Source organism: Meriones unguiculatus, chromosome 10 (assembly GCF_030254825.1).
Source record: "Meriones unguiculatus strain TT.TT164.6M chromosome 10, Bangor_MerUng_6.1, whole genome shotgun sequence".
NCBI lineage: Eukaryota > Metazoa > Chordata > Mammalia > Rodentia > Muridae > Meriones > Meriones unguiculatus.
Window position 1 is genome coordinate 21341383 of NC_083358.1, and position 12786 is coordinate 21354168.

The 12786-nt window shown below is 44.2% G+C and overlaps 1 protein-coding gene across 5 annotated transcripts; it reads right to left on the reverse strand.

Moving 5' to 3' along the window:
* Nucleotides 1-989: 989 nt before the first annotated feature.
* Nucleotides 990-9964, reverse strand: Zfp90 (ZFP90 zinc finger protein). 5 transcript variants are annotated; one of them, XM_060392029.1, is made up of 5 exons: nucleotides 9764-9964; nucleotides 9481-9547; nucleotides 7243-7338; nucleotides 5411-5519; nucleotides 990-2805 (listed from the first exon to the last, which is right to left on the reverse strand). In XM_060392029.1, the coding sequence occupies exons 4-5, from the start codon at nucleotides 5502-5504 to the stop codon at nucleotides 1166-1168; spliced, it is 1734 nt and encodes a 577-aa protein (XP_060248012.1). In that variant the 5' UTR covers nucleotides 5505-5519; nucleotides 7243-7338; nucleotides 9481-9547; nucleotides 9764-9964; the 3' UTR covers nucleotides 990-1165. The 5 variants fall into 5 exon arrangements, with proteins under 5 accessions (XP_060248012.1, XP_021488115.1, XP_060248011.1 ...); XM_021632440.2 differs by lacking the exon at nucleotides 5411-5519 and adding an exon at nucleotides 7667-7850; XM_060392028.1 differs by lacking the exon at nucleotides 5411-5519 and adding an exon at nucleotides 7667-7793 and having other exon boundaries at nucleotides 9764-9963.
* Nucleotides 9965-12786: the final 2822 nt, after the last annotated feature.

Here is a 12786-nt window from a genome sequence, read left to right on the forward strand (position 1 = left end):
AATTTCCTTCAGGATAGCCAATTTGAGATACCAAGGAAACTTATTTGTCAAGGTTTGCTGACAGAAAAAGCCTTAGAGCTAAAATGGTTTTTGAAATGGCAGAATATTTTCTTTGCAAAACATGCTGTTTCTGTAAATGGAGTAAAAAACAAAGTTTATGGCTGTGGCTAATGAAGATTATACTTCTCTATAGTAAAACTAACTTGGCAAAAAGGGGGTAAAAAGGAAGAGATAAGGACAGGGACAGAGAGAGAGGACATGAGGAGGCAGGGAAGAGGAAGGTTTGGAGCAATACCTTTTCAGGCAATGTCACGAAAAGTACAATGAAATGACACATTAGCCAAAGATGTAATTATAGCTGAGAAGGCTGTGTGTGTGTCACCAGTCCAACGATTTTCAGTTTCTGCTAATCTTTTGCTTTGTAAGCTTTCAATAAGTGGCCTTACATTTCTTACTAATTTGCATATTGTTGTCTTTAGGCTCTCCAAAATGTCCAATCATCTGTTCACAAAATATCTGGGTATCTAGTGTAAACTTCACTTTAAGGTCCTCTGAATTCCAAAATGCCCTTTCCATAGCAATGGTATGAGGCCGAAGAATCAGGAAACGAGCTTTTCCCATTGAGTTTTGCTATTACAAGTTATAGCCTACTGTGCAACCAACTGCAGCTTTTAGTTTTCTCCATCTGTACAGAAGTGGTTGATCTAGCTGTTCTAATTCTTTGAGTGGTCATTTCTTGGGAACAAACTGATTTCCACGGTTTCAAGCTTCGTGCAAGAGTTTCAGTCAAATGAAACTAATGTTTAAAATGAGTTTTGGCCATACTATGTGTTTTCTCTCTTTCTTTTAAGGTTGCAAACAGTAGGATTTACATAACAAGCTGTCAAAACTTGGTGACTCTCCACACACATATTCAAAAGGTTTAGTGATGTCACACAATGTCTAAATGGCTACATATGTTGTATATAGTCTTGGAAAAAGTCTGTAATCAGATATGAAAAGAATGGCTTTTATTTTTCTTTTTTTTAAATATGCCTAGTGGCAGTTTTCTCCATACACAATATACGAACATATAATTACATTCTCAAACTTTCACATTTCTCAGATATGGGGTTGGAACAGTATTTAGACGAAGCTTCCTACCCATTCTATAATTTTAGGTTTCCTACAGTTTATTTCGTGTATGAATTCTCTGGTGTTTAGTAAGAGCTGAGCTCCTACTGAAGTTTTTCCCACATTCCTTACAAGCATAGGGTTTTTCTCCAGTGTGAATCCTCTGATGATCATGCAGGTTGGTTTTCTTTCTAAAGGCACGCCCACATTCATTACATTCATAGGGTTTCTCTCCGGTATGAGTTCTTTCATGCTGAATAAGGGATGAACTTTGACTGAAGGCTTTCCCACAGTCAATACATTCATATGGTTTCTCTCCAGTGTGGGTTCTCTCATGTTGGGTAAGCGAGGAGCGTCGACTGAAGGCTTCTCCACACTCATTACATTCATAGGGTTTTTCTCCAGTATGAATTCTGTGATGTTCTATAAAACTTGTACTCCTTTTAAAGGCTTTTCCACATACGTTACATTGATAGGGCTTCTCTCCAGGATGAGACACAGACTGCTGACTAAGGGCCTGCTCAGAGTCATAGGAATTCTCTCCAGCATGGAGGCTCTGATGGTCAGTGAAGTCTGTAATGTGACTGAAGTCTTTCCCACAGTCATTACAATGGTACAATTTTACCTCAGTAAGTGCACTTTCACCTTGAAGAAGAGATGTGTTGGGCTCAAAAGCCAAGCTGAAGCTAGTACTTTGATAAGGTTTGCCTCTTTTATGAATCCTCATATGTTTATAAAGGGATGGGCTCTGACCGAAAGCCCTCCCGCAGATGCTACATTCAAAAGGTTTCTCTCCGGTATGCGTCCTCTCATGCTGAACAAGGGAAGAACATCGACTAAAGGCTTTCCCACATTCCTTACACTGGAAGGGCTTCTCGCCACTGTGTGTGACCTCGTGTTGGGTGAGGGATGTGCCATGCCTGAACGACCTCCCACAGATGCTACATCGATAGGGCTTTTCTCCAGTGTGAATTCGCTGGTGTTGAACAAGAGAAGAACTGCGCTGGAAGGCTTTCCCGCAGAGACTACACTGGTAGGGTTTCTCTCCTGTATGTGCATTTTCATGCTGACCTAGGGATGAGCTGTGCCTAAAGGCCTTTCCACACACATTGCACTCAAAGGGTTTTTCCCCGGTGTGAATTCGCTGGTGTTCAGTAAGCTGTGTTTTCCAGAGGAAGGTTTTCCCACAATCAGTACATTCATGATGTTTCCTTCCAGAATAAACTCCTTGCTCTGTGCCATTGGGATAAGCATCGTCTTTATGGATTTTCTCATGTTTGTTAAGTGATGATCTGTGAATAAATGATTTCCTACATTTATCACATTTATAAGGCTTCTTTTTTACAAGGACACTATTCCGAGTAACTAATTCTGAATTATATTCCAAATTGTTTCCAAGTGTTTCACAGTCACTGGACCTTACACTTGAAAGAATTTCCAGTTGTGAAACCAAGTGTGTGCTCAATCTAGAGTCTTCACCAAATTTATTCTGCTCGATTTTTTTCTCTAGGGTGGTTACTTTCTTCTGGGAAGATGCCTCTGGCCCCAGATGTCTCCTCCAACTCTCCTGGTGCCTCTGGATACTGACATCCCAGACAGCCCCTAATGTGGCATGTGACAAAACATTTGTACTGTGGGAAACTTCAGATATGCTCTGCTGAAGACTCGATTTGTCAGGCCTGCTCTTCCAGTCTAAAAGAGATATAAAGTGCAAAAGTTCCCATATTCTTTCTAGTTCAAACCAAATGCTACATAGGGTTGAGAGAATGAGATATAAATCATGCATGGCTATAGTTTTAAATCAGTCATTTAGTCTGTGTAGATGCCTTAAACTGCAGGAAAGAAAGGGTGAGGTGCCAGTGACTATTACTAATCCAGGGTATCTATCACATCCGGAGAATGAGAGCCCACGTGACTGAGGTAAGTGAAGGAGCCTAAGTGTGTGAGGCACAGATACAAGCAGAATAGAACCATTCTCTATCTTGCAGGATTCCATGTTTCCTATATATTTTATGGGACACAACAAAGGTCTACCTTTCCTATATATCAATTTCTTAACTTCTTTATATCTGATTTTATCATTTTTTTTTACAGTCATCTATTAGACAGTAGGCTTCTAAATACTGCAGAGAATATTCAGCTAAGGATCTTCTGAAGAGATTTTTTTTTTTTTTTAACATACCCGGGAGCCCACACACTATACTAAAAACTGAGAAAAAGGTTTCAGAAAGCAAATTATTTTGCTCTTACAACTAGAAGTAGCGTCAGTCACCTGAGCTCTGGTTCTATACCATTCATCTCTCTTGTATGTTTGTTTTGAATGTGTGATGTATGTATGTATGTAATCTTAAAATAACATTTATTGCCAAGCAAGCCTTTAACCCCAGCACTTTAGAAGCAGAGGCAAGAGGGTCTTTGTGAGTTTGAGGCCAGCCTGGTCCACATGGAAAGTTCCAATGAACTTGCATTTATTGTCTCAAATTTATTCTCTCTTCCTCCCCCTACTCTCTGTTTGTGTGTTTGTGTACATGCATATGTGCATGCAAGCACCGGAACATATGTTTGAGGGTCAGACAAAAAGTTGAAGGAATAAATTCTCTCCTTCCACCATGTGGGTCTCAGGGACCACACTCAGGCCATCGAACCTGGCAGAAAGTGTCTTACCTGCTGAGCCATCACTGGCCCATTTAGTATTTGAGACAGGTATCTCATGGGACCTGGGAGCTCACCGATTCAGCCAGACTGGCCAGTTGATGAACTCCAGGAATCTATCTGTTTCTCCCTTCCCACCTCCTACCAGGGCTGGTGTTACAGAGGTCTGGCTTTTTTGTAGGTGTTGCGGATCTAAACTGAGGCTCTCATGTTTGAAAATAGGCACTTTGATAACCGAACCATTTCCCCAGCCCCTAATCACCTGTCTGTCTGTCTCTCTTTAAACTGCTGTTTAAAAAACTTTTTAAAGATTTATTTTATGTGTTTGAGCATTTTGTCTACATGTATGTAATATGTGCATTGTGTGTGCCTGGTGACCACTGAGGTCAGAGGAGGGTATCAGATTTCCTATAGCTAGCGTTACAGACAGTTGTGAACCATCATGTAAGTGCTGGGAATTGAACCTAGGTCCTCTGCGAGAGAAAATGCTCTAACTGCTAAGCTACCTCCCTATCCTGCCAAACACCTCTCTTGACCAAGGATTTATTTCAGTCAACAGTTGTATCCCTAGGTCTGGTTTTACCATAGAATACTAACAGTAAATAACATAAATTTTTAGGTTTTAAGAATGGTAACTTTTAGGGCTGAGGAGTGGGCTCAGTGTCTGAGAGCACTCATGGCTCTTGCAGAGTACCAGGTTTGTGTCCCAGCGCCCACATGGAAACTCACAGCCATCTGCAACTCCAGTCCCAGAAACTCCAATGCCCTCTTCTGAGCTCTGTGGGCATCAGCTACACACATGGTGCACATACGCACATGCGGGCAAAACACTCATATTCATAATAAAATACACCTTAGAAAAATGGTCACCTTTAAAAGCTAAGGGAAATACAGGCTTATGCCTATAATCCCAGCACTTAAGAAACTGAGCCAGAACAGGTCATGAGCTTGAAGCCAGTCTGGATACATGCAGGGAGATGCTCTCTCAAAATCAAAACAAAAATACTGGCACGGTGAAGGGTTTGGGTTGGAAGGGTGGGTGCACTTGTCAAAACCAACAGGGCTGTACATATAAGCGCACATTTTAGTGTATGCAACATTCACTTAAAAAAACACTATAGGGCTGGCAACAGAACAAGCTAGTAGAAGGCCTGTCTAGCATACACAAGGTCCTGGCTTTGACCACTACTGTTCCACCAAATAAACTGTGATGGTGCATCCTGCACTCCCAAAACTCAGGTGTGGAGGCAGAAGGATCAGAAGTCCAAGTCATGGAAGAAACAACTTGGGCGGGAAAGGTGGCTCAGGGGTTAAGATTATTTGTTATTCAATTGAGAGCACGAGTTTGGATCCCATCACTCACACAATAGAGTCTGAGCTCCAAGGGATGCGATGCCTGTTCTGTCCTTTACACACTCACGAGCACGTTCATGCACGTGCATGCACACACACACACACACGATAGATCTTATAAACCCAAACGACCAAAATATCAAACACTTCCCTTTAAACCCAACCCCAAACAAACAACAAACAAGCAAGCAACAACGCTATAAAAATAAACTGAGCTAGAGAGGTGGCTCAGCAGTTAAGGGCCCTGGCTTGATTCACAGGTTTGGACACAGGTTTGATTCACAGCACTGACCTGGAGGCTCACAACTATTAATTCCAGTCCCAGGGGATCCAACACCCTCTTCTGGTCTCCGTGGGCTGCACATGCGTGGTGTACATACAGACATGCAAGCAAAGTACCCCTATACATAAAACAAGTGAGCAGGGCTTGTGGGCTGTTCGGTGTTCGCGGGCATGTACTGCTCTTACCAGGGCTGAACTTTTCAGTTCCGAGCACACCCACCCTGGGCAGCTAACAACTGACTGTAACTCTAACCCCAGGGGATCCAATGTCCTGTCCTGGCTTTGGTGGGCACTGCACCCATGCACACATCCTACCTACTCTTGCATACATATAATTAAAAATAAAATAAACCTCTTAAAAAAACTCCCGAGAATAATAAACATGGCCCGAGATTTAAAGAATAGTTAATAGGTTAATTAATTAAAAGCTGAACTCTGGGCTTGGAATATAGGTCAGTGATACACTTTCTTTCTTTCTTTTTTTTTTTTAAGAAGTTGTACAAAGCCCTGAATTTTATTCTCAGAATTTCAAAGGAAAAAAAAACAAAACACCGAGTTCTAATTAATGCTGTATGTACTTATGGTTCCAACTTCCTAAAAATGCATTAAAAATATAATTCTTTCTTTTTTCTTTTTTTGATTTTTGAGTTTCTCTGTGTAGCCTTGGCTGTCCTGAGCTCGCTCTGTAGACTGACCTCAAACTCATGGATATCTGCCCATCTCTGCCTCCCAAGTGCTGGGATTAAGGGCACCAGCCATGGACAGATGAAGAGATGCAATAAAGCAGGTGCCACACTATCAACAATGTGATCATATAGGTGGCAGATTTATGCTAATTACTATACAATGTTTCTATTTTTCCATATATTTGAAAATTCTGTAATAAAATGTTGGGAGAGAAAACAACAATTAAAGAAGTACAACTCCCCAATTTCTAATCTTGCAACAAGAATCGGCCCTAACCTCACAGCGGCATTCATACATGGTGGTACACATCCGTAATCTCAGCACTCGGGAGATGGAGGGTGGCAAGTCTGAGGCCAGTCTGAGCCACACGAACACTCTCACAAGCATAAAGAAGAGGCGAAACTCCTAAGGGCAGAGAATGCTTTGTATTCTTTTTAGATTTCCTCTCAATGGGACATTTAATAAAGGCTTAGGTATTTTTGTTGTTGTTGTGTTTTGTTTTCTTTAGTAAAAGCCTAAATCAGACCTTTTCCCAAGTGGTGTGCACTGAGCGTACATTTATTTAGGAAGGTTTGCTTACCAAACAATGTACTAAGGTTAGGCAGGAGTTTCACCACAAACTGAGCTCTCTGAGTTAAAAATGGAAGCATGTTCTCTAGCTTCTGAACACCTTGTGTTTTCAAAACTCTAACAAGCTCCTTTCTGAATAGCGAAGGCAGTGTTGAGTCCTAAGAAACATATGCTTAGAACAGTGTTGAGAGGCCGACCGAGATTCAACTTATGCTAACCTCTTTGTGGTTTTTGGCTTCGCTTCCTTTTGAGACAAGGTCTCACTACGTAGACATGGCTGGCCTGGAACTCACAGAGGTCCACCTACCTCTGCCTTCTGGATACTGGCATTAATGATATGGTCATGCTAACTTCTCTTTTAAGACAGTATAAAGCTGGGTGCCATGGCACATGTCTGTAATTCCAGTACTTGGGTATCTGGATGGAATACCAGGCTGGATAAGGGACATGCAGACTGTCACCCAGAAATGGCTTCAGCGTCCTTTGCAGGTCCAACAGCTCCCATGCTTCCTGTTAGATGTACTTCTCCATAAGCGGGGCCATTGTCTACACTGATTCCCATGAGCAGAATTCTTACTCATTTACCTGGACAGAAAGGTCTTTGAAGTTCTCTCTCTGATATCCATGGCTCTTCTCCTTGCTCCAATTTGAAGATCACCTCTGGCTTGGACACTTGATACCCTGCTCATGGGTAAATACACAAGATTTAGGTGCTTGAGCAAGTAGACAAAGGCCCCACCTATAAGTCAGTACTAGTCCTTGATTCTCAGGAACTCTGAAGAAAAGAAAAGGTGCAACTTAAGGAGTCATACCGCAAAGTTCCCTTTTCTAGTTCTATAAAATAAAGATCTGTCAGGCTTAGAGCCCTGGAAAGCTGGCTCCCCAAAAACTCAGGCACCAGGCCCCGGACTTCCATCTAAGTACCTTGGCTTCGAGCACCAGACCCTGGCAACCGAGTAAGGAAAATTCAGCAACATGAGGGCCACTGAGGGAAGTGGTCCCTTCTTACCAAGAGAAACCAGGTGGCTGTAATTCTCCAGCATCACATCCCTGTATAAGCTCCTCTGGGCAGCGTTCACGTGGTGCCACTCCTCTTGGGTGAAGTCCACAGCCACATCTTTGAATGTCACTGACTCCTGTGGGACCACAGTCCTGCTCAAGTAGGGATCAACGCCACAAATGCTGCTCTTGAACTGCTGGGAACAGACTTTGGGATCATGTGTCTGCTGCTCAAAGGGGTGATGTTTGCTTTTATATGCTAATTTTGAAGCATCTAGTTTGTCTGACCGGAGAGTCAATGCTGTTTCCCTGGTGTGACTTTTCTAGGTCTCCTTAGGCCATGTCCAGTTTATGAAGTGATGGTAACCCAGGGTTTCAGGCATGCTAAGCAAACACTCTACCAACTGAGCTATACTTTTGGACCCTTTAAACTGATTTTAAAAGACACTATTAGTATTTTTATCTAGAGTGAACTTGATTATATGGTACATGTAGCAACTACCATTTGTAGTTAATTGTTAATCTCAAAATTATTTTGTTCTGTTATGTGTCTCTGGGTATTGTGTGAAACCTTTTATTCCTCATAAAAGCGGTTAGCCCAGTATTATATTCCCTAAACCTTCCCCTTTGCAACAATTAGCCAATCTTGTCAGATTATAAAATCAAGGTTCAATTAATGGGATGAGCTGCAGTCACCAGCTGTGTGAGGGATAAAAGACGCCATCCTGGCAAACCGTTCTTGTTAGCTCGGTTTGGGTTCAGGTGAACCATTTTTACAAAAAATACTTGGCTGTGCCAGACTTCTTTCACTTTGTGTGATACTCTGTGTGTTCCTCAGTTTCTTGAGCTGAGATTTTTCTCTGTTTCTAACAATATGTTCACATGAAAGCAGGTGCCCAGGTAAGCCAGAGACATCAGGTCCTCTTGGACCTGGATTACAAAGTGGCTGTGAGCTGCCTGTCATGCGTATTAGGAACTGAATTCCTCACAATCTTTGCTCTTAACTTGTGAACCATCTCTCCAGACCATCCTTATTATTTTCCCGGAGGTACTAAGAATTGAACCCTAGGACCTCCCACTGATCAACCACTGAGTTATATTCCCAGTTCTTATCCTTAATTCTAAAAAGAGTTTGAGTTATGTTTTCATCAATGCAAATCAATGGATAACCTCAGAGCTTACATCCAGAAAATGTCCCCTTTGCCACAAGAATAAAATGAGTTAACAAATCTGCCTCTTATTAACCTGAAAGCTGATGGTATGCACCATTATATATCTGTTAAAGAAAAAAGAGGTGACAGGGCAAGAAAAACTTGGAGCTAGTCGGTCCAGATTTGGCTGTGATGGTGGTCTCAGACTCAGCTCCCAACCTTCACTGGCTACAAAGAGCCTCTAACCAGACCTCTTCTGCCCCCTGTCTCTTTACAGCCTCAGGATGAGAAACAGGGGCTTCTTGCTTCACTTTCTATCTTGGCACCTCACTCTCCATTCCTCGCTAAAGAGTTCAAAAAGCAAAAACAAAACAAAACAACAACAACAAAAAACCCCCGCAACACAGCAATAACGGCTCAGTGCTGACAATCCCAATACATTTAATTCTTCTCACAAAATCGCACTTCCCTGGTCTCCTCTAGGTACCAGACAGCTCCATCCTTTCAGGAACCCCTCTCCTCCCAGGTCTGGGCACTTTGGGAGGGGTTTTCGCTAGACCAGGAGACTCAAAGCGATCAAAACTAAGAATATTCATAACAATAACTGTCCCGTACTCGCTCCTGGGGCCTCGAAAGGTGGGGTACTCCGGGCAGTAGGGAAGGCTTGGCTCACCTGGGGCGTGGCCGTCGGAGGCCTCGGGGCCATTCCTGCCTCAGTGTGTGCTGGCTACAGTCCGGGGCTGAGGAGGGAGGACAGGATCCACTCACTCGGCTACCCCGCGGCCCCACCCCTCCAGCCCCGCAGGCACTACAGCCAAAACGGTGGGGAGGAGCCGGCCTGCGCCTGCTGCTCCCCCAAGGCCAAATGAAAGGCCCCGCCGCCTCGGGACAGTCCCTCCGACCACGCCCAGCCCGCCCGCAGGACGGTGGGCGAGGCCGGGAGGACAGCCTCCTACCCACGGCACTCGGGATCGCTGCCTCCCGGGCTTCGGAGTCCGCGACCTCGGCTCAGCCCCTCTAGCGCCCGCTGCAGTCTCTTTTCTCCGCGGTGCTGTTCTGTGTAATGGACCAGTTTCGCAAGCTGGCCTCTGCCACAGCAGGGTCGCACAATGGCCACAGCGGAGGGCGCAAAGCCACAAGGGCGCCTGCGCACACGGAGCCTCGCGCCTGCCCACCCTCGGCCCAGGAACTACAATTCCCAGCTATTCTCGCGCGGCCGCCCTGCAGAGGCGCCCTGCTCGCTAGTGGGCGCTGTATTAAGAGCACAAGAAGGTGGGCAGCTTAGATGCAGTTTTTGTTTGGGTGTGTGTGTTTTCTGGAGCTGTTAGAAAGGTTCAAAGTTTTTGTCTGGTGTGTGTGTGTGTGTGTGTGTGTGTGTGTGTGTGTGTGTGTGTGTGTGTATTTTCTGGAGCTGCCCCCAGCTCATCCTACTTCTCTTCTTCCTCCTCCTTTTTAAATTTTTTTAAAATTTAAAAATTTTTACCTTTTTTTTTTTTTTTTCCAAGACAGGGTTTTTCTGTGAATCCCTGGATGTCCTGGAACTCACCCCGTAGACCAGGCTGGCCTCAGAGATCCGCCTGCCTCTGCTTCCCAAGTGCTGGGACTAAAGGCATGCACCCATGACCCTTCTTCAAATATCGTGGTTGAGATAGAATTTGTAGACCATAATAGCATAAAGCTGAACTCTTGCTGTAAGGAACGTACCTGTAACCATTCCGCCAGCACTCAAGTGGCTGTAGGATCCGGAGTTCAGTGTCAGCCTAAACTCTGGTTCAAGACCAGCCCGGGCTACAAAGAGATTTGGTCTTACAAGACAAAAGAAGAAATAAATAATGGATAGCATGCACAGTTCCACAGATTTTAGTACATGCAGAGAGTTGTGAAATCATCACTCTAGTCTCTTCTTTAAACATTTTCTTCAGCCACAAAAGAAAAATCACACACATTCCTTAGTCCCACCCCACCTCCTCTCAATCCTGGCCAACCACTGACCAAGAAATCTGCCTCTTCTGAACATTTCATATGAATACAATCAGGTATTATGAAGTTTCAGGATTGGCTTCTTTCAGTTACCATAGTGGCTCCGAGTTCAGTCGCTTTATAGCAATCCGTATTTCATTCTTTTTTTTTTAAAATGCTGAATGGGAGACTTGAGCGTACCATATTCATTCATCAGTTGGTGGCATTTGAATTGTTCACATTGTGGGTTCTTATTTTTTTAATCTTCAGAGCAACATTGCTGTGGATATGTGTGCCACATACTTTTGTGAGGGTGCTGTTTCTTTAATCTTGGGTAGATGCTGAGAAGGAGAATTATGGATATTTGGTAGCATGATGTTTAACATTTCCAGGCTGCAACTTTGAGGCTTTTTTTGAGTGGTTGTATCATTTTACTTTTACTAACAGTATATGTGTGTGTGTGTGTGTGTGTATTCCAACATTCCTGCCCACATCTGTTACTATCTGTCTTTTTTATTACAGCATTATGTAGCTTTTGCAGGTAGGTGGGTGTGGAGAAAATATAAACAACAACAAACCCCTTTGGAACTATGTAGATATTTTCCACACTAAGCAACAGTAACAGATACATAACCACAAACCACAAGTTCAATAAATCCTAGATACTTCTTAGAACAAACCTTTCAGTAAGAAGCACAAACACAGGCTAAGGCGGCTCAGCACTGGGGGCTAAAGCTTGTTCCCCTGACAAGCCAATCTCTGTGTGTGTGTGTGTGTTTGTGTTTGTGTTGGAGAAAGGGAAGCTGGACAACCCTTGGGAGCTGGTTGTCTCTTTCTACCATTTGAATTCAGGTCTTCAGGTTTTCTCTGCAAGCGTATTTACCCATGGCGCCATCTCTGTTGAGTACTTTTAATCTACTTTACTCAGGTTTCTTATGTCTCTACCTCCGTTCACTCTAACCCCTCCCAGCACTCCCACACCAGCTAGCAAAGAAAGAAGGTTAGTGTGGAGAGGGGTGTAGTTCTCTTAGACTGCTTCCTTCTGGTTAGGGTCACTGGACTCCGTGGGGCAGGTCCAGTCTTTGTCCCATGATATCTCCAACTTCTTCTTGTCAAACTGCAGCAACAGCAATCGGGAGCAGCAGGGGAAAGCAGCAGCAGGAGCCTTGTTCTCGGACCCCCTTTTCTTTCTCTGGGCCCTGGCATTTACTCCCTCCCCCAGAGTTAAACCATCTGCAGCTGGCAAAGAGCCCCTCTCAGAGCCCACAGTCAGCTGCTGTGGGCAACCTGAATCACCCCCATATCCCCACACCTGGGATTAAAACAAAACCATGTTTACATAACATAACCGAGTTTTTAAAGACACCCAAACTTTCCACTACACATCTCTTTGGCTCTGTGAAGCTATTTCTGCTTATTGTTTACAAGACTGAAAAAGACGCTTCAAACTGTCCGTTTCAAAGGCTGTTACATGTAAAGTCTAAATTGCAATAGGAGCGGGACCAACTAGACTCTTGCAAAGAATGCAAAGAGCAGCCTTCACAGCTCGAAGGCACACAATGGAAACACACGCTCGGAGGGATTTATTGGCTCTCTCTCCCACTTCCCTAAATTGTTCAGCACAAGGGCTGGGTCCTTCAAGGCAAGTGTGGCTCCGCCTGGCCCTTAAGGGTAGGAATCAAGTCAGCGGTTATTGTTTGGTGGCAAACGTAAGATTTAAGAAGCCGGATAAGGAGAGGGTGAGTGCCCAGTGAGTAAGAACGGCACATTCACAGCACGACCAGACTTCTAGCCAATCAAAACCTCCCACAACGGCCTCTGCCTCTGCTTCAGATTCCTGAGTTTTGAGGTGGAAAAGACAGAGCGTGCCAGGGACGCGGACGAAGGGCCCCAGGTATCCGAGTATTGCTGTGCCTTCACTCCCACCCGGTGCCCTCGTGGGTGAGAGGCCACCCCTAAAAGGAGGATGCTTGAGTCAGTGTGACCATGGCCCAGCTAGGAGGAGCCAAAGAAACTGGTT